Below are 20360 nucleotides of genomic sequence, written 5' to 3'. Positions count from 1 at the left end.
CTTCCTCCCTCTCTCCCAAGATAAAGAGGCAAAGGACACAAATGGTCACTTGACAAAAAAAAACCAAAAAACAAAAAAAACAGGAATAAACAATAATCTAGCTTTAAAAAGAAATAAAGGTCAACCTTGTCAGTAATCTAGGAATAAGAGTGAAAAGACGCCCACCCTTTCAATTGTTTTGAGCATCCTTACACTCTGCGGGGTGGGAGAATAAATTACTCTTTCTGGTGTATCATCTTAAAACCTTAAGGGGCCATGAATAAAACTTACTTTAAATTTTTCCTTTCACTTTATGTTCTAAAATCTCATTCAAATTGCACAATTTCTCTTGATGACTTTGAAACACTTTCTGTTCAGACTATCTGTTTGGATTTTGTAACTTTTTTAGAGTCACAGTTGGAAAATGTTGCCAGTATTTAGGAAGGCATAGCAACCTGCTCAGTAAATCCTGGCCTTCAGTAAAGCCTTTTGAGACAGAGGATTGCTTTACACCTGAGCATAAGGTTTGGCTGCAACTCATGAACAAAGACCCTCAGAAAAAAGTTTACCAAGGCAAAACTAACAACCCATTTTCTACCTAAATCTTCCCTGGAACAAGGTGGGATGATTAAAAAGCACATATCTCAATGTACTTATACTGTGTGAATGCATAATTCTTGTCTAATACAAATAGGAAAAGAAAATGTAGAGAGATACATGTAAATCTGAAAACTTAACTTACCCTCTTAATAGAGTCATTCTCCAAGGAATGCGAATTATACTTAGAAGTTGATGCAGAAGCCATACTGGAAACTACCAAGGAAGAAAACATTCTATATTATCTGACCTTGCATTGCTGTTTCAAACATGAGACATTACAGAGGTAAATAGTTCAAGAGACAAGCAACAGTACAACTTTAGAGACCCTAATTGTATACTAGATTACCATTAAATGAGAAATACAAAGGACTCCCCGAGCACAGGCAGAGAGGGAGAGTGCCAAGGAAGACAAGATGGAAATGCTGTGTTCATCACATTCTTAGGTGTTAGGTTTGGTAGGGTGAGAGGTATGCCAAACTTACCTATACATTCTCAAGTTTCATCTAGAAGTAAAGAGGATGCTATCTATGCCAGATGCACAGCTAGACAATAAATGACAATTAAGGGCCATGTGTGGAAGCATACATCTGTGACCTAGCACTTGAAAGCCTGAAGTAGAGGGCTCAGAAGTGTGAGAATGGTCTGTGTTCGAAAGTGAGAGTCTGTCTCAAGAAGAATAAAACATGTTGGGGAACGGGAGCTAAACATCAGAAGGGGAACTCTAGAGGACAACACACATATTCTAGGAATTTTTCTCATAGTGCTCAAGCTGCCATCTTCAAAAAAAAAAAAAAAACCTTTACTGTTTATCAGTGTGTGACAAGTGTGAAATTTCTATACCTCTTAAATTTTAGAGATAACTTACAGACAGTGAAGCAGAATTCTAAAAGGTTGGGTAATATAACTTGTACAATTTTCCCCTTTAAGGATTCTGGTTTGGTCATATTAAGGACTCTAATGTGAAATAGATTCCACTGAAATGAAATTCGTATGAATTTATTTAATCAGTATTTTCTAGTGAAAGTACATAATTCATGTAAATAATGCATATTCCTCGATTAGTCACGAACCAAAGTATTACATGGCCAGGAGACACAAAAGTATCTTTAAAAAGCATTTATGATTTTGTGTGTGCATGATGTACATGTGTGGGCACACATGCTGCAGCACACACGCAGGGGTCTGAGGATAACTTTGTGGAGCTGTGGAGCTGGTTTTCTCTTTCCACCTTTATGGTTCTGGGGATCAAACTCAGGTCACTAGGCTTGCACGGCAAGTGCCTTTACCCGCTGCACCATCTGACCAGCCCCACAAAAACATTTTAATGTGAGCATTCATTTAGACTGCTAAGGATTATACCAACAACAGAGAAACAGAAATTCTTCAGTTATCAATATTAATGACAGGCAGGGATGAAGTCATGTTGACTGGGTATCTATAGCATCTTTTGGCCAGGCTCCATTAATGGTTACCCAGGCTAGGGAGTGATAGTTCAGTCAGTAAAATGCCTGCCTTGAAATCATGAGGACCCAACTTTGATCCCCAGAACCCATGTAAAAAGCTGAGCATGGTGGCACATGTGTCTATAATCCCAGGGCTGGGGACCCTGCCCTCCCCAGCCAGCCAGCCAGCCAGTCTAGCATACTTTGTGAACTCCAGCCAGTGATAAACCCCATCTCACACAAGGTAGACTGCTCCAGAGGAACACCAGCCAAGGTTGTTCTCTGACCTCCACACACTCACACACACATGAGCACCTCTCCCCCACAGGAACACTCATACACACAAACACATACACACAAACAAAAATGTAAAAGTCACTCCCTCACAAAGCAGAGCATGGAGAATACCAGCTTGCTACACCATAAGGCAGAATGACACCTCCTACAGCTGGTCACCATGCTTAAGAAAGGCCTCAGAGAGGTAAATAAAGTGCATAGAAGGACAAACATCAAGATGAAGAGGTGGAGAGATTGACAGATGAGACCTTACAAGAGTGGGGATGTCAGGCTATCCCCACAAGAGGTCAATTTGACAAGGGCAAAGTTCGTGTCCATTTGGCTCATGGTTTTATCCCGGCACACAATGGCACTATCAACACTGTAGTGAGTGAATGTGTGGAAAATCCACACTATCATGAGACATCAAGATGGGGCAACTTCAATACTGGTTTACCAAATCCCACCACACTGGAAGTAGGAAGTGTCACTGAAGCATGAAGGTGAACTATGAGCCCAGAGTGAAGACACACGCGTGGACTCTCAGAACTAGGGTGGCAGCAGTAATAGGAGCTCTTGAGCCCAGTAGTTTGACACTAGGCTGGGTAACAAAGGGAGACCTGGAAGAAGGTAGGGGGAAGGAAGGAAATGAAAAGAGGAAAGAAAAGACAAGAAAAAACAAAAACAGAAGTGCAAAGACAGAAAAGGAATAAAAGAAAAGATAAAGTGAACAATTAGGAGGTAAAAGCAAAAAGCAAAATGAGAAGAGACAGCCCTAAGGGGTAAGGACAACTTAAGCTCTAGCTTTCAAAAAGATCAATGAATGACTGTCAAATGAATTAAATTCAGACTAAACAGTACTTTGTGCTCCTCTAACCTTACATCAATCTCAGGTATAGCAGAAGGGGTAAGATGACCTAGAAAGGGCAGGGTAGATGTACCTGCTCTGAGATTATTCTTCTGGTTAAATAAGATTATATAAAGGGATGGGAGAGTTTTTTCAGTAAGATATGAAATCAGTCTTTTTTTAGTCATAAGATGGCTGAATATCTAATAAGTCAGCACTTTCAAACCAAAGTTACTACTACTAAGTCAATAGAAGCTGTTTAAAATTCAGGTCAATTCTGTTCATCCCGTCTTCACCTGCCTACCCTGTGTTTATTCCTAAATCACGAAGAACAAAGTGAAATGTGGTAGTGCGAGCCTACAATCCCAGCAACTGTAGAGAGGGAAGGAGGATTGGGAGTTTTGGCTATATCAGAGTCCCTCAAAACACACACACATACCCACATGCACACACACACACACACACACACACACACACACACAGAGAGAGAGAGACAGAGAGACAGAGAGAGACAGAGACAGAGAGACCATCTTTAATGCCCTTGAAAAAATTCAGTTTAAAATAAAAAGAGATGAAGAAGGTTGTCAAGATGGCTCAGAGGATAAAATGAACACCATTGAAGAAACCCCTCTTTTCCCTGTATTTTCATTGCGACAAAAATCCACCATACAACTCATCCTTTCCCAATGTGGAACATGTTTTTTTTTTCATTAGCCAGACATGGTAGTGCACTCCTGTATTGCTAACACTTGGGCTGAGACGGGAGCGCAAGTTTAAAGGTAGTCTGGGCTGCATAGGGAGACTTGTTCTCATCTAACTAGGATCTGGGTGCGGATCAGTGTTAGAGCATTCACCTAGCCCCCACAGTAATAAAAGCCCCCTTAGCAGCCTGGCAGTCTTGTCTCTTTTATTTACTCCTACATTTACAGCACCTGCAACAGTGAGGAGCCCTTAACAGGTACTTACTAGGTATTTGTTAAATCAATGAATGACCTGCGCAATTATGACTAGGCCAAAGAATGTGACACTAGTCCAATGTTTCACTAGATCCAGGAAATCATGAAAGCCTATTAAAATAAATAAAAGTTACAATAAAGTCCCTGGTTCATCAGGATGTTCCAGGCATGATGCTCTGTGCAGCAGAACTGAACTGTTATAGCCCTCTGAAATAAATTTGCACCAAACAACCAGGACAGTTTTAGCCCCTTCTATAGACTTTCCCATAAAACAGACAATTTAAAGTAAAAAAAAAAGTTTTCACCTTTATAATGAATACAAAAAACAGATTACACAAAACACCTAGAGTAGCCATCACTGGAACACTTTAAAACAAGTGCAGGCCATCTTCGCTCTTATTATCCAAGTATAAAAGCAGTAGAAAGCCATTTTGACCTTGGCCCCATAGGGCCTTTGCTAGCACGGTTTAAACAATGAGGTAACTCTATTTGCCAGTGTCACCTGATTTGCCATCAATGGCCCTTGCTGAGTGGTTTTGCTGAACTTTGTTGTGTACAAACAAAACAGTGATGAGGACTACGGAGCTTTTCCCTTGTGATCCTCCCTAATGTGATTTATGTGTTTGCTTTTGCATTTAACTTAATTCAGGTATGCCTCTTCCCAGCTCAGTTGATGCTGTAGAGACCTACCCAATCTTGGAACTGGACTTCTAAAGCCTGCCAGCCAACATGGAGTTATGATCAAGCAAACTGAGTTCAAAATTCCAGTCTCTTGAAGATTGCTGTCTTTACTTGGAAGTTTATTTTGAAAACAAATGTCAAGAAGTTTGGGCAGTGGTGCACAATATTATTAAACACATTACTTCCTTTGTCATAAAACAAAATCTGCAAAAGTCCTTCGTAAACTTGAAATGAGAATTGTAGATGGTATCAATCTAAACACAATTTTACTTTTTCTACCTTTTTGTGTGCTCATGTATACTATGTATATGTGTGTGGCTCTCAGAGGATAACCTTAGGTGTCACTGTGCAGGGACCACCTATCTACCTTGTTCTTTGATGCAAGGTTTCTCACTGGCTTAGAGTCTGACAAATACGCTAGGCAAGCCCCAGGGATCCTCTTTTCTCTGCCTTAACAGTGCTGACATTACATGTGTGTGCCACCACACCTGTCTTTTGAACATGGGTTCTATGGATTGGACCAAAGCTTGCACAACAAGCACTTTATTGACTGAGTCATTGCCCCAGCCCCTTTCCTATCGCTTTGTTTTAGATTACAAAGTAATAGGTTTCATCATGCATCTTCATGGGTGTCATTAGATACTCTTTTCCCTTGTTCCCTTTGCCACTGCCTTCCCCCAGCCGCCTCTGCTGGTTCCTTGCCTTCCTCCAGTCAAGTCCCCACTTCTCAAATACCATGATACTGGCCTAAATCTAGTTTTATAAAGAAGAAATGAAAGTACAGAAACTTTAAAAAATTTTATTTATTATTTTTATTTTATGTGTATACGTGTATTATTGCCTGCATGTAGGTAAGTGCATCCATGTTGCACAATGCCCGCGGAGGTCAGAAGGGGCTGTCGGATCCCCTGGGACTGGAGTTATGGACAGATGTTAGCTTCCATGTGGGTGCTGGGATTCGAACCCGGGTCTTCTGCAAGAACAACCACTGTTCTTAGCCTCTGAGCCATCTCTCCAGCCCCAAAAGGACAGAAGCTTTTAATAAAATAACACATTTTTCAATGTAGTAGACTCAAACTCCTCCCCCTTGTTTTCAATTTGGCCTCTGTGGGGAGTATCACTCCCAATGAGGACCACTCACAGGGTTCGGTATCTGAGTATTAGTAAGTGCACAATTTACAACACTTTTCACATTAAAGGCACTCTGAACATGAGCTACTTGGGAGACAAGAAAATGAAAACAGACCTCACAATGTCCCCAAAAGCCATTTGCTAGATAAAAGAACTATTCAAGTTCCCAGCCATTTTGAGACCATTGTGACTATCAATTCAGAGTTCACATTTGCTTACTGGAGGGAGGGCTGCCCAATCCATGTGAAAATAAACTATGACATGCACCACTAGAAGTTTATTTCGTTTTGATCCATTTTCCTTTGGCATGGGGCTGGCAAACTGCTCCTGTAAAGGGCCACTGGTAACCAGTACAGGCTCTGTGGCCCATACACATCACTATTACAACTGCCCAACTTGGCATTGCAACACCAAAAGTGACATAGAAATGATGTATTCAATAAAATTTCATTTACAGAAACAGACTGCTATCTCTTGCTTCAAATTATTATTTCCAAACCACCTTTCATCAGCCCAAACAAATAATAATTGTGTCCTTTTAAATAGCAAAATAAATTAACTCTACCTTTCATGGTTTGTCAAAAGGCCACTATGCCCAGTGACAAAGTGGTGTGATAGCGTTGAAAAGGGGAATTCTGTACTCAAGAATTTGGGTTTCCAATCCCAATTATGTCATATTAATGATAATAGTCCTGCAATGTTGCGCAAAGGGCAGTTCCCTGTCATAAACCTGGCAAGATAGCACTTGCCCTCAGAGAGGGTGAGGAGGATCATGTGAAATGATACCACAACAAATGATGTAACAGAGGTATTCACATACAATCACCCTCCTCCAACTAAGGGCTTTCCACAAATTCACGATTCTTCAAACTGGTGCTCAGACTAGGTTATTGAGGGGAATTCTTTCCCTAGAAAGACCCAAATAAATATCTATCCCTTCTTCAAAAGGCACCAACAACAAATGAAAGCATGGTTCATCAAAATCCACCTTAGGGAACCAATGAGCTTATTAGGCTTACTTACAGAGCATGGGTGAGGGTTTCTTACAGTGAGTGACCCTAATGAGCTGCACCACGGAAAAGACAGCCAGCATGGATAATGACTTCCCTGCATGCATGGCATTCCCCCTTCAGTTAACTTTCCACAGTCTACACACTCTAGCACCTCCTGACCAGGAGGCAATGTGCAATTAGGGAAAAGTTATGTAGAGCTAGTTGGGAGGTACTGAAGAGGATGGTTCAGATCAAGTGAGGGTCAAATGATGCTCCACACATACTTCTATGAGGGAATGTGATCAACAGGCCCCATCTTGAAAGTCTCTTCCAAGTAGGTCACAGCTGCTCTGATGAAGATGATGGCTGTTGTAATCTAATCTCAGCAAGGCTTGAATAGCATTAAAGCAGTTGACCTTCAAAGTATATGTATTTCCATTGAAACACTTCATTCCCAGCTCAGAGAAACTTCCCATGGAATGCCTCCTGGAGATATCATCTTATTACCTTCTATTCTGGCTCAAGTCATCTAGAAATAGATTTACTTTAAGGAACTTCTAGCATAACCCCCTCAACTAAGTGGCTTACTGCCCAAATAGACACATGCAATTCATATGCATTAGAGCTTCTCAATTTGCCACTTCAAATCTCAGGGTTGAAAGTATTTAGTTTGACGATAACATCAGAGGTTATAAAATGTTATATCGTACCTCAAAGTCACTGTTCTTATCATTTTGATATTTATACTAATTCATCTCAAAGATACATCTACTTTTACTGTTTTAAATGTTGCAAAGGTCTTTGGCTGAAACTAGTGTAATTCATAGCCGGTTGAAAAGGCATTTTGAATCACTTTTTCCAGTGGGTAGTGATGGATTTGGGGCAGATCCACTTACCCTATTTCTTGGTCCCCTCATGACAAATGACACATCTTCAGGACAGCTGACCGGCTTTAGCGGCATGAGCTGTGGCCACGGAACAGGGTAACTTTAGATATCATAAGTCAAAACTGGTATGGCAAATAAACTATTAAAAAGTCAACAACTGTCAGGTTATTTTTTAATGTACAAAGACTATGGTACTGATAGGACACATGTTTAAACAGATCATTAAAATCACCAATGGATCTTATAACATTCAAATATCTGCAAGTAAACAACATTTTAAAATAGGAACATGATCAAGTTCCCATCTACCTGCCAATTCCAAAAGTCATGAACCCAGCTAAATTGCTCTAAACTAAACAAAATATTTTGAATTATTTTTCTGTAGTGAGAAATAGTCTCCAGAAGTACATGCTAAATATATAAGTAAAAGGCATATTTTACGCAAAAAAGTTCAAATGGTAAATGCTAAAGAATAAAAACAAGAGTTACAATTCTTAGAGCAATGAAGGTGCCAGTTTACGTCTCATTACATCCCATGGATCTTCTAGCTATGGGCTAAAGGACAATCCTCCCCCCAAAAAGCCCAGGGATTGGGCAGTAGTGACAGAGTCCTCCAAGCAGAATTAGTGATATGTTTATAGGAGAGGGAAGCACTTTGTAGCACCTGTGCAGTTTCTAGAACACAATAACAATAATGAGAGGAAAGAGGCTTCAGGTACATGTAAAAGAATTCCTCCAGGTACTTTGGCTCAAAGGTGGAATCAGCTGCTCTGCTGACACCAAAGCCTTATCTGCTTGCAGATGCGAGCTTTTCTGTCTCCTCACACGCACACGCTTCACTTCTGTATATGATGCACAGATTTCTAACACTTCACAGCTCACGCTGTACTGCACCCATGCACTGACTTCTGGGTCGCCCCTCTCTTTGGATTTCTAGAGATCCCTAAATGCAAGTGTTATGGTTTCTGTTATGAGCATACTTTGGGCATGTAGCACCCAGTAAAGAGCATTACCCTCACAAATTTCCATGACTTTGGAGAAGCTAGTAGTTGGCCACTAAATGTATTCCAACCTACCTCCCTAGAACTGATTTGTATGTTTAGAACGTCCATGCATATCTTACTTTTTCCTATACATGCACATGTTGACAAATGCTATGCTGCCTTTAAGAGGTTTAGGAGATGTTATGGGAAGAGTGGGTTTGGGATCTTCTGCTCCCTGCTTTTCTCACGCAGGTTGCTGTGAGCATCATAAAGGAAGATGCGGGTCCCTGTGCTTTGCTCATTTCCACTGCTGAATAGTAGAGGTAACACAGTCTTCCCACAGTCCTGTGATTGGCTTCTAGGTTTCAATAATACATAGTGCTGCTCTAAGCATTCTCAGAAGTATCTCTCCTATACCTGGCATGCATGTGTAAGAACTACAACATATTTTGGAACCAGATTTTCCTATACGTTTTCTGATCTAGTATCAAACACATTTTTTAAAAAAGTCAAAGTATATGGAGAAGACAAATAACAGATGATAATTTAGGCAAATAAACCCACCACTTTAAATAAAGCATAATCTCTGGCTTGTCAACACTAGCTCATGCATTTGGGCAATGCATTCCTTTCCTAGAGCTGCTATAACAATGTACCACAAAATGGATGACCTAGAATCACAGCTATGGATACTCTCCTAGTTCTGAGGGTGTCAGCTAGGACATGAACCCTCTGGAACATATAGCTAGTTTGCAGTGGCGACTACAATATGTGGCATTCTTTGGCTTGTGGAAGCATCATCTTGGTCACTGCCTCTGTTGTTCCATGGTTTTCTGTGTATTTCTCATAGTGTTCTTATAATGATACCTATCATGAGAGATGAAGGCTCAGCCCTTCTCTAGTCTAAGCTTATCTTTAATTGCATCTCTAATAACACTATTTCCAAGTAAGGCCACATTCTGAGGCATTGGAAAAACATGCCACAACGGGCAGGAGGTCATCTACAGAAATTGGCAATCTACAAAATAGTCACGTCAACATATCGTTACATTCAGAGCAACTTAGTTTTTCCATCTATGAGTATTCCAGGAACACATAAAATTAACCAGTACTGAAATAGTTAATGGTGTCTTAGGATAATGAAGTGACATCAGGACAATAATTTTGAGACATTCTTTACTCTACAAATGTATTATTTAATATTGTTTCCAGAGAATTTAAAAAGAGTCAATAACTATATACTAGGCAACTACTCTGGACCATAATGAGACATTAAAAATAACTGAGATAGGTCTTTAAGGGGTCAACCACTGAGCTGTAAGATAAACGACAAATGTAACAATAACAATAACCCTTGTCTTCATTTTAAAGATGAGTAAACAAGCGCTCCTCCTGCTATGGGCACCAACATAGTAATACCCTCCTTATTTGTCCACTGCAATATTATTTTGTGTCATAACAGTCTTAATTGAAATAGGGAATTTTTATTACTAGTGGACGAAAACAGAATGAGTATTCCATGAGGGGCATCTACTAAATAATGAGGAATTTGTTTAAAAGGCTGTCTGGAGCACATGTGGCCAAATAAGTCAGTCTCTGATGATATACAGTCATTCCCATGATGCACTTTCTGTTCAAAGTATTTTTGAAAAATCTTTCTTTGAGGGCTGGAGAGATTGCTTAGTGGTTAAGAGCACATACTGCTCTTCAAGAGGACCCAACTTTGATTTCCAGTATCCACATTGGGCAGCTCACAACTGACTATAATTCTACCTCCAAGGGGTCTGATACACTCTTCTGACCTCAGCAAGCACTGCACTCATGTACACAAACCCACACACAAACACATCCATCTGCACATAGTTTAATAATAAATAATAATAATAATAATAATAATAATATAAAATGTTTAAAAAATTCTTCTTTTCAAATTCCCTTAAGAGAGAGGCAGAGGCAGGAGGACAGTTGTGAGTTGGAGGTCAGCCTGGTCTACACAGCAAGTTCCAGGCCAGCTGGGGATATATGATAAAACCCTGGCTCAAAACAAAACAAAATTGCCTTTAGAGGCTAAAGCTACATAAAACACCATCTTATGAATTTTGGCTATATCTCAATTTTTAAAGCAAAAACGCTTCCCACAACACCTGGACCCACTCTACATGTGCCTCACAGTGATTATGGTGGCAAGCCAAATGCTGAATCCTCACCCAAGGACTGACACCACTGAGGGTATGTTTAAACACACCACAGTGTCTGAAGTTAATTCCAAAGGAGAAAAGCTCCAAGAACAAGCAGAATCATTTCATTCGGTATTTCCTGACCTTCCTGTACAGAGGCCAAGAGAATGCGGCCTAGGAAGTATCAATTGTTGAAAATCCTGGGCCTGATCCATCTTAAAGAGTCCTAATTTATAAAAGCAGGTTGACCTTGGAGGTGAGCAGAAAGCAGAAGCAGGAGTAGTCACTGGCCCAATAGGCAGCTTGCCAGAGAGGAAGAGTGTCTAAAGGGAATCCCCAAACCTGAAGATCCTGGGAAACTCAGAGAAAGGTTTACAATGGCTTGAAGAGTATGGACAACAGTCAGCTGCCTACTTGGGCACTCATCTATTCCTACAGGCATAAATGCAAGCCACCACTCATTCATCCCTGTCACAGAACAAAGGGAAGGGACTGAACTCACAGATTTCTAGAACTTGACATCACTGGCAGAGTAGAAGTCTCATGGAAGAAATAATCCAAGGAAAAGGAAATAAATACAACAAAGGCAAGAAGATGGCCGAGCAAGCAAAACCTCTGTTAGTAGAATGGAAAAGACAGGATGAAGAAACTCCAGGTCAAGAACAAAGACACATATTGAATCTGACAACTTCTACGCCTTTTGAAGGAGTTATATATACCAGGTGCTCCTCAGATGAATGAAAAGATTTCCCTAGTTCCAGATGCACATTGTGTTATTCACACTGAAAGTAAAAGCTGGGGTGCGGTGGTTGAAAATGGGCACGGATGATGTGCTAATGCAACACAGTCAACTACACTATCTGTACCAGCTTACTGAAGACCACATCTGAGACATGGCATCTACAAACATAATTCAACAGCCAATCAGGATTTTAAAAAGCTTTCACCAAAACAGGAACGGTACCTGCGGCAACCTTATAGCTGATAGAAAAATGGTGGAAAATGGAATGCTTTGAAAGATGGGAATAAGACAAGAATGGCCAGTCTTATCACAAGGTCAATATAAAATTTAATCATATTAGCCAGGCGTGGTAGCGCACGCCTTTAATCCCAGCACTGGGAGGCAGAGGCAGGCGGATCTCTGTGAGTTCAAGGCCAGCCTGGTCCACATAGCCAATGCAGAAATACTAAAATACCCTTGCCATAACAGAAAAGAATGTAATATTCAGGGACATATTTGACAAAACAGGTACAAGAACCATACAATGAAAAACTATAAAATAATGCTGAAAGAAACGAAAGAACTAAACACGAGGAGAAATAATTAATTAGATAAATTATATGAAATAATTATATAAATATGTGGAGTCCATAATTAGGCCCATCATTTGGAGGTTCTAGAAATGGTCAACTGACTTTCAACAAAAAGCCCAATGGAACAACACTAGTTCCTATAAATGATGGTGGACAATTTATGTCCTCATGGAAGAATAAATGAACTTTGACCCTTTTCTCACATAATATTTAAAGTTAACTTTACATGGAGAACAGCTGTATTAACTTTACATTACTGCATCACAACCTTAGTGGCTGTAAATAACACAAATTTATCATCCTACTGTTTCCACAGGTCAGGAGTGTAGCCAAGCTTAGCTGGGTCCATGCTCTGAGTCTCACAAGGCTGCTCTCAGGGTGGCGGTGAGGCTGCATTCTCCTCTGGAGGCTCAGTGAGGAAGATCTGCTTCTCAGCTCATTCAGAAAGCTGGCAGAGCTCACGTCCTTGAGGCTCTATGGTTGAGCTCTGTCCTTGAGGTTCCATGGGGTTGAGGGCCTTGGCATCTACAGGCTAGACGCTACAGGCTGCTGGCAGTTCTCAAGAGAACAGCTCAAGTTCATGGTCTTCAATATGCCTGTACACATCGACAAGCCCAGAAAGAGACCCTCACCTCTGGGACAACCTATACAAGGGTTTTCCTGCCGATTAAGGCCGGTCCTTCCCCAGGATCATCTCCTCTTTGATTAATCCAAAAAGATCTGCTTCTGACTAACATCTGCATAATCCCTGCATTTTTACTCATATTCTATGGGCTGAACATCAGGGGTTGGAAATCAGGAGGGTTACCCTACGTTTGTTCTACCTGGTATCATAGCTCTAAACATCAAAAGTGAAACTAAAAGAAGTGTGAAGAGAACATAGGAAAATATCTGAACTTAAGTCGGGCAGATTACCCAGGAGGCAAAAAGTAATCACATAGACAGAAGTAAATAAGATTTCACAAACTAAGTCTTTGCACACTTTAGGAAGTGAGAGTGGGGGTGGGGGGTGGGGTGAGATAGCTCAGTCAGTAAAGAGTTTTCCAGGCAAGCATAAAGATCTGAGTTCAATCTTTACATCCACATAAAAAGCCAGGCATGATGACACACCCCTATAATCCCAACACTGGGGAGGTGGTGAAAGACGAACACTGGCGCTCACTGGCCTACCAGCCTATTCTCATGGTGAGGTCCAGGCTTCAGAGAGACCCTGTCTCAAAATGCAAGATGGGCAGCTCCTAAGAAATAACATCCAAAGTTGACTCCTACCTCCACACACACACACACGCACACATGTGCACATATGCATGTATGTGCACAGAAGCCCACACATTCAGAAAAAAAAATTCAAGGGCAAAACCAGTTTGAGGGGGAAAGTAGCTTCAAATCATGTATGTGATAAAGATACAGAGGATGTAATGAACTCTTACAATCTCGGACAGACAATACAATTTAATAAGAAATAGACAAAAGATGTAAGCAGACACTTCAGCAAATACATGAACACGTTTACTACCATCAGCCATCAGAACTATGCATGTTAACCCACAATGATATACATCTATTCAAATTACTACAGTGAAAAAAAGACAGTGCTGATGAGCATGAAGCCCCAGCAGAACTCTCTTCCTTTCCTGGCTGGAAAGCAAACTGGCACAATGGTAGTGTCACTCTGGAAAAGTTTGACAGCGTCTTGTAAAGTTAAACATAGATGACACACATCCAAAAATGTCTTGGCAAAGTACAGTGTTTCTACAAAGTAAATGAAAATACAAGCATGTACAAATTTGCAATGATAGGTCATAGTTCAGCCACAAACTGAATCAACACAAATGGTTATCAACTAGTGAACATATATCCATACTATGAAATACAACTCAGTAATACAAACTTGGGAGTTGCTAATACACAAGGCAAAAACGAGCATAAAGAGCATTACACCCAGTGAGATAGTCAACCACCAAGACCAGACCGACCTACCCTCCAAATTTCAAAGAGCTACTAGCAGTCACCTCATATCCCATGGCCTTGAAGTTAGGAATCAGTTTTGAAAATTCCTGGCAAATATATTTGCAGATTAAAAATATAGTTTTCGCTGGGTGTGGTGGTACACGCCTGTAGTCCCAGCATTTGGGAGGCAGAGGTAAGCAGATCTCTGTGAGTTCAAGGCCAGCCTGGTCTACATAGTAAGGTCCAGGACAGCTGGGGCTACAGGGAGACCCTGCTTCAAAAAGACAAAAAAAAATAAAAATACTTTTCAAAGGCTCCCAAATGAACAACTACAATGGAAATTAAAATACACTAGAACTATATAATAATGAAACTACTATGTTTTGAAACATTGAAAGAAATTAATAGAAAAGAGAAAATAAAGAGAAGAGTGATTTCTGAGCTAAATTTTTAGAGCAAAATGCAAAAGGCTGAATAGTGTGTGTGCAGTATGCCTTTCTGAAAGAAATGAGGGAAATGCAAATATACACATCTGTTTGTGCTTGTGAGAAAGCTTTCAAAAGAAAAAGAACTCAAAAGACTGAGTATCTGTGGTAGAAACAGCATGTCTGTCCAGAGACGTGGAAGGACGAAAGACTTCTGAACATATCTTGCTATACATTTAACTTTAGAATCATTTAAACTTTCAACCCATTCAAATATCAATTTTAAAATTCTTGAAAACACAGAAACAAATGAATATAATCATATCACCAGGTTGGTCCTATAACCTCAACTGACAAACCTAGTAAAACTAATCAACAACAACAAAAAAGACAAAGTTGGGTATGGTGGCACAGACCTGTAATCCAGCATTTGGGAGGTGGAGGCAGGAGGATCAGGAGTTCAAGGCCAGACTGTGCTATATAGTGAGTTTGAGACTGGCCTAATCTACATGAGACCCTGTCCATAGGGAAAGAAGAAAAAGGAGAGAGAAAGAGAGAAACAAAAGTAGGTTACAGGAATGAAAATAATCACAACAGAGACTGTGGACTTCAAGTGGTGCTTTAAAACCTTCCAGGCCCAGGTGGTTCTACCCACATTCTATTAACATTCAAAGAACAGATAACCTCCAACCTTAAAGACTTCCAGAGGAAAGAAAAAGGGAACATCCCAATTCATTTTATAAGGCTAGTGTACTACATTCACGATAAGGAAACTAGACAGAGAACTGAAGCCAAACTCACTGGCAAATATAGATACGAAAAAAATACCACCCATCAAATACAGCAATGAGAAAGTTTGTGAGCACACTGGGCTGGTCCCAGCAGTACAAACCAGCTAATGCTGCAGTTCTATTAGAAAATTCCTTAAAATAGGTCCCCACAGCAACAAATTCAAAGAGGGGTATCTGAGTATATCCTTACCCCCTATGAAGGCACAAAAAGGGTTGGTTAAAATTCAACATCCATTTACGACCCAAAAATATGCATTAGTGGTGCATCTGCACAAAACGTAAAGTAAACGCAAAACTTGATGACGAAATGTTGAAAACATACTTCTCAAACATAGAACCTGGGCTCTTGCCCAGACCTGCTGAATCAGAAGCTCCAGGCATGGAGCCAGGAATTTGCTGCAAAGGCTGTCAGGTGATTCTGGTGCCTCTGGCTAGTGAGGAGCCCGCTGCAAAAAAAGAAGACAGTGCTCTCCTGCCTCATCTACACCCGCTAAGAAGCCAGTTGGAAAGATGAGCTACTCTTGGCAGAGCTGCAGGACGATCTCCAGAAGGACGATCTCCAGAGGACCAAAGATGCCTGTGCCACTTTCACCCCAGACTGATGGAACCTGAAGGTTTGTGGGTGGGGCTCAGGCAGCAGATATTTAAAATTCTGAAGTAGTAATAAACATTACCAGTAACATCTACCTGATGACTTTATATCCATACTCAGGTACTAAGGAGCCGAGTGTAACTGACTGTGACTAGTAATAATCAGATACATAGAGATTAAAGACACATGGGCAAACGTGTTAGTAGCATTAAACATGTAGGAAACAGCATATCTTAAAATGAAATGGAGATCTTTAAAGTGTAAAAACTCAATCAATTTTATGTCTTACAGGGTTTATACTGAGTTCAATATTGTATGACTGTATTAATTCAACTGTGAACCTCAAAATTTACAGCGACCTTTAAAAGAGATGCATCCTTGCTCTGAAATGTGTTACAGAATATGTTAAAGCTGTAATGAAATGCTTCATCTAATCATGTGGTTATTAAATTTAAAAAAAATTTTTTAAAAAATCCGAGGTAGTTCTAATGAGGAGCCAGCGTGGTAAACCACCGGCCTGGAGTAGTCCTAGGGCGAGGAAGCTTCTCCTTAGGGACAAAGCAACCTCTCTGAAGAGCAAGGGAACAGATTCTTTCACACACACACCTCAAGGAAAAAAAGCACGCATTCCACACATATACCAAGTTTTCTTTTTTCCCTCTTTCCCTGTCTCCTGTATTCCTTCATTCATGCTTTCTTTCTCCTTCCTTCCTCCCTCCCTTCCTTCCTTCCTTCCTTCCTTCCTTCCTTCCTTTCTTTCTTTTTTTGAGACAGGATCTCACTGCAGAGTCCAAGTTAGCCTGAACTCACGCTCCTCCTGCCTCAACCTCCTGAGTGCTGTGCTGGGACTATAGGTGTGGGACACCACACCTAGCTCCAACAGTGCCTTCTTAGCACTGATAAAAAGGCTCCATAGTCACAAGAGCACCACAAATTTGCAATGGAGGTTATGAACTCCAAAGTCACACTTCCCTGCTTCAGGTCCTCATGCTGAGCATGCTGAATGCTCCACTATACATATAACCTTTCTAAAACTCAGCCGGGATATTAATAAATTCACCCTCAAAGCAATGTAATAAGGACTCAAACGGGATATTATGCAAAAAGCAATGGCCTTAAAGCTTGGCAAAAATTACATCTAACATTAATGTAAGTTATTACTGAGGCAGCTGCTTTGGCACTGACAATCAACCTGATGAAATCATCAGCAAATCAAAGCCAACAGGTGTCTCTCAAAGCCCTACTGTCCCACACTGTAGCCACTGGCACTCCAGCATGTGCAAAAACACTCCAAATGGAGATGTCCTGTAAACAAAATACACCAAGGATTTCCAAGTGCAGTACAAAAACGAATTATTATGTTGATTACATGTCGAAATGACAATATTTTGCACTTACTGGCTTATATGACATTGCTAAAATTGATTTCACCTGTTTACCTCTACCATGCACCTTCCATTAATGAGTGCAGTTTCAAAGGCTTGGGAAAGGGTGAGAGGCCCTGTTCTTAGATCAGCCTTCTCAGGCTTTCATTTACATACATGAAAATACAGGCACTGGTGGCGTATTCTGCAGGGGTTCTTAGTTGAGGCGAGAGTCAGCATTGCTCACAAGTTCTAAGGGGCAGTGGCAGAGGGTTAAGGGCATCCAGACAATTCTTTATCAATAAAGGGAAACTGTTTGATGAGACAGAAATGATGGGAACCTCCTGGGAAAGATTAGAGCTGGTAACAAGAAGAAAGGAAATGTCTCAACTTCATATTTAATCTTAGCCCGAAAGCCAAAGAGCAAGGGACCCAGCTCTAACAGGTGTCCTGGCAGATGGGTGGGACACAAGCTTTCTCACTACCCTAACCACTGGCCAGTGCAAGGAACAACTGAGAGCCAGGAAACTCTAAATGGAACAGTGTGCGCTGGTCAAACAGCCAATGTTAAGGTACTGCCATGCCCAGGTCTCCCTGAAGCCCAAAGCAAACCTTCCTGCTCCTTATTCCTGTTGTGACCCAAGAACAGTAGGAGGCACACTGTGCATGCTGGCCAGTGGTCACTGCCTTGTAGGCACATTTCTTATTTGAGTAAACCTGCTGGGCTCACTTCTGGGCCCACTGAGATCAAGCACAGTTCAGTTCCCCTACATCCCCACCTAAGCAATTCCAGGGCCATAAAGAAATGTAAAGGTCAGGGAAAGGAATTTAAAGCACCACCACCCAATGCTAGGAATGTCCTTTATAACTCACCTCTATCCCAGTCGCTCCCACAAAAGAGAAAGGGTGACACTAGTGGAACAGCCCACTCCATTTTCAGAGGCTCAGGAAACAGAGCGCTTCCTTTTCATCAAAAGTTCAAGGATGCAATATCAAAATCTAACCATTATCCCATGCTAAAGTCAGGGCACCATTGTGGGTTGTCAAGATTTGGACAATGAGATGAGAGCTGAATGTCTTACTCAACTCATGACAGAGTCCAAAAATCAAGAAGCCAGGAAGAGAGGGTGGCAAAACAACGTGTGAAATCTCTCTCGGCACTGCATTCAGACTTTTATTCATTGGCTATTTGGCCCTCAGTGAAAGGCTGGACATGGGCTCCACTTCTTACTGTGGACAAGGAACATGATCTATAGACAGACCACAACAGAACGACTAAAACCTACAGGTCTAAACAATTCTAAGCTGACCCTCCTCTGGTTCAACCCAACAAAATACCTAGTGTGAGCTCTGGGACAAGTTAAATTTCACACACCCAGCAAAAGCCTCACTGCTCATTACAAACGTATAGAAGTTAACTGCCAAGACCATTCAAGAACGGTATTAAACTAACAGACGTATAAGATGTCAAGAGCCCCTTGTAGAGTCATTTTGAGATACTGAGGAACAAATACAAGTGGCACAGAAAGGGAACTTGGACAGTGCCATTTAGCAGCAGGGAAATGATAGTGATATAGGGAACAATCCCATCTTTGGCTCTCTCCAGCAGATCACAATGGCTTTCCATCCTAGCATGGAAGTGTGCATATCCATTGTAGTTCTGTTGAGCAGTAGTGCCCTGGTCTTGATTGGGAAAAGGAAAGACATCCATGCTGACACCCTTGGAAAAGACACAGGAGTAATTATTGGCTACATAGTGCTACAGTTTTAAGAAGGAAAGAAATGGAAACTTGAAAGTGATACCAAGGTTCCTGGTCCATTAGAGCCAGGGACTAAAACACTGCACTCCTCACCTCAATGCTAACAGATGATGGAGACCGAGGCAGAGGCCACACCCACAGTGCTAGGGTCAGGAGACAAGCCAAGAACAGGAAAGCAGGTTGTCCTCTTACACCACTTCTCCAAATAGCAATGGCTTATGTAACATTTCAGTGTAATAAAGATAATCCTGCATGATTTCCAAAGGTTTCTAATGCACATTTGAGTCCATGAGGACCACTGGAAGTTTGGCAGGACAGGTCTTGTGACCTCTATCTTATACGAAAGAGCCTGCAGCAATGAGGTTGAAATGATTTGTCCAGAGTCACAGAATTAAGCCAAGCTGGAACCTGAATCTGCCTCTGGAATCCCAGAGCAGGGCACTTCCTACTACCTCACTGGACAAGGCTCCTTTACTATTCCTTGCTCCTCAAGCAGAAATGGCAAGAAAGCACTTGCATGCAATGTCAATTCTCTACAGAGATGGTTCCACATTTTTAAAGAGGATAAGACTGCTGTGGTACTCAGTGTGCGAAAACACAGTGCAAACATTGCCAATGAAAGACCATCTTCCAACTACAAAGCAGAGGAACTGGAAGGACTCTCTTGATCTGTTACTGTTTGTGGTAACAGTCACAATACGTCGCCAAGTAAACTTTCAGTCCACATGACAAATGAAATTTAGTCCTGCAAGAACCGAGGACACAGCTGCTGATGCCACCTGCAATTAAGGGCGCATACCAACGATGAAATACAGAGAAACGTCTTGAAAATTCAGCTTGCTGGATTTCCAATAATTTATTAGAACATGGCTAGGGTTATTCTTCATGAAAAGAAGTGTTCAAAGCTGGTTATGGTGGCACCCATCTGTAATCTCAGAAGGCTGAGGCAGGAAGATTATCCTGAATTTGAGGCCAGCCTCAGTTACATAGCGAGTTCCATGCCAGCCTGGACTACACAGTAAGATGCTGCTTCGAAACAAAACAGAACAGTATATATTCCCTGTATAGTTTAAGTCAACAACAGTTAACTTTCCTTGTGGGGCGTGGTGGCACACACACCTTTAGTTCCAGTACTCGGGAGGCAGAGGCAGGAGGATGTCTGTGAGCTCAAGGCCAGCCTGTTCTAGAGAGCAAGTTCCGGGCCAGCTGGGGC

The 20360-nt window shown here is 41.2% G+C and overlaps 1 protein-coding gene across 4 annotated transcripts in view; it reads right to left on the bottom strand.

Annotated features, from left to right (window-relative positions):
* Mtm1 (myotubularin 1) overlaps window positions 1-20360 on the bottom strand; it is a 135045-nt gene that overhangs the window by 95257 nt on the left and 19428 nt on the right. For 3 of the 4 annotated variants that reach the window (XM_029561809.1, XM_008829478.3, XM_008829479.3), the window contains exon 2: window positions 722-792. In XM_029561809.1, coding sequence (XP_029417669.1) covers window positions 722-784 — 63 coding nt within the window. In that variant the 5' untranslated portion in view covers window positions 785-792. Of the gene's footprint in view, window positions 1-721; window positions 793-7800; window positions 7870-20360 lie in introns of all 4 variants that reach the window. The other variant, XM_029561808.1, reaches the window with a different exon arrangement.

Source organism: Nannospalax galili, unplaced genomic scaffold, assembly GCF_000622305.1.
Source record: "Nannospalax galili isolate Female #2095 unplaced genomic scaffold, S.galili_v1.0 scaffold513, whole genome shotgun sequence".
In the NCBI taxonomy this organism is placed as follows: domain Eukaryota; kingdom Metazoa; phylum Chordata; class Mammalia; order Rodentia; family Spalacidae; genus Nannospalax; species Nannospalax galili.
This window is presented reverse-complemented; position numbering and strand designations above follow the sequence as displayed.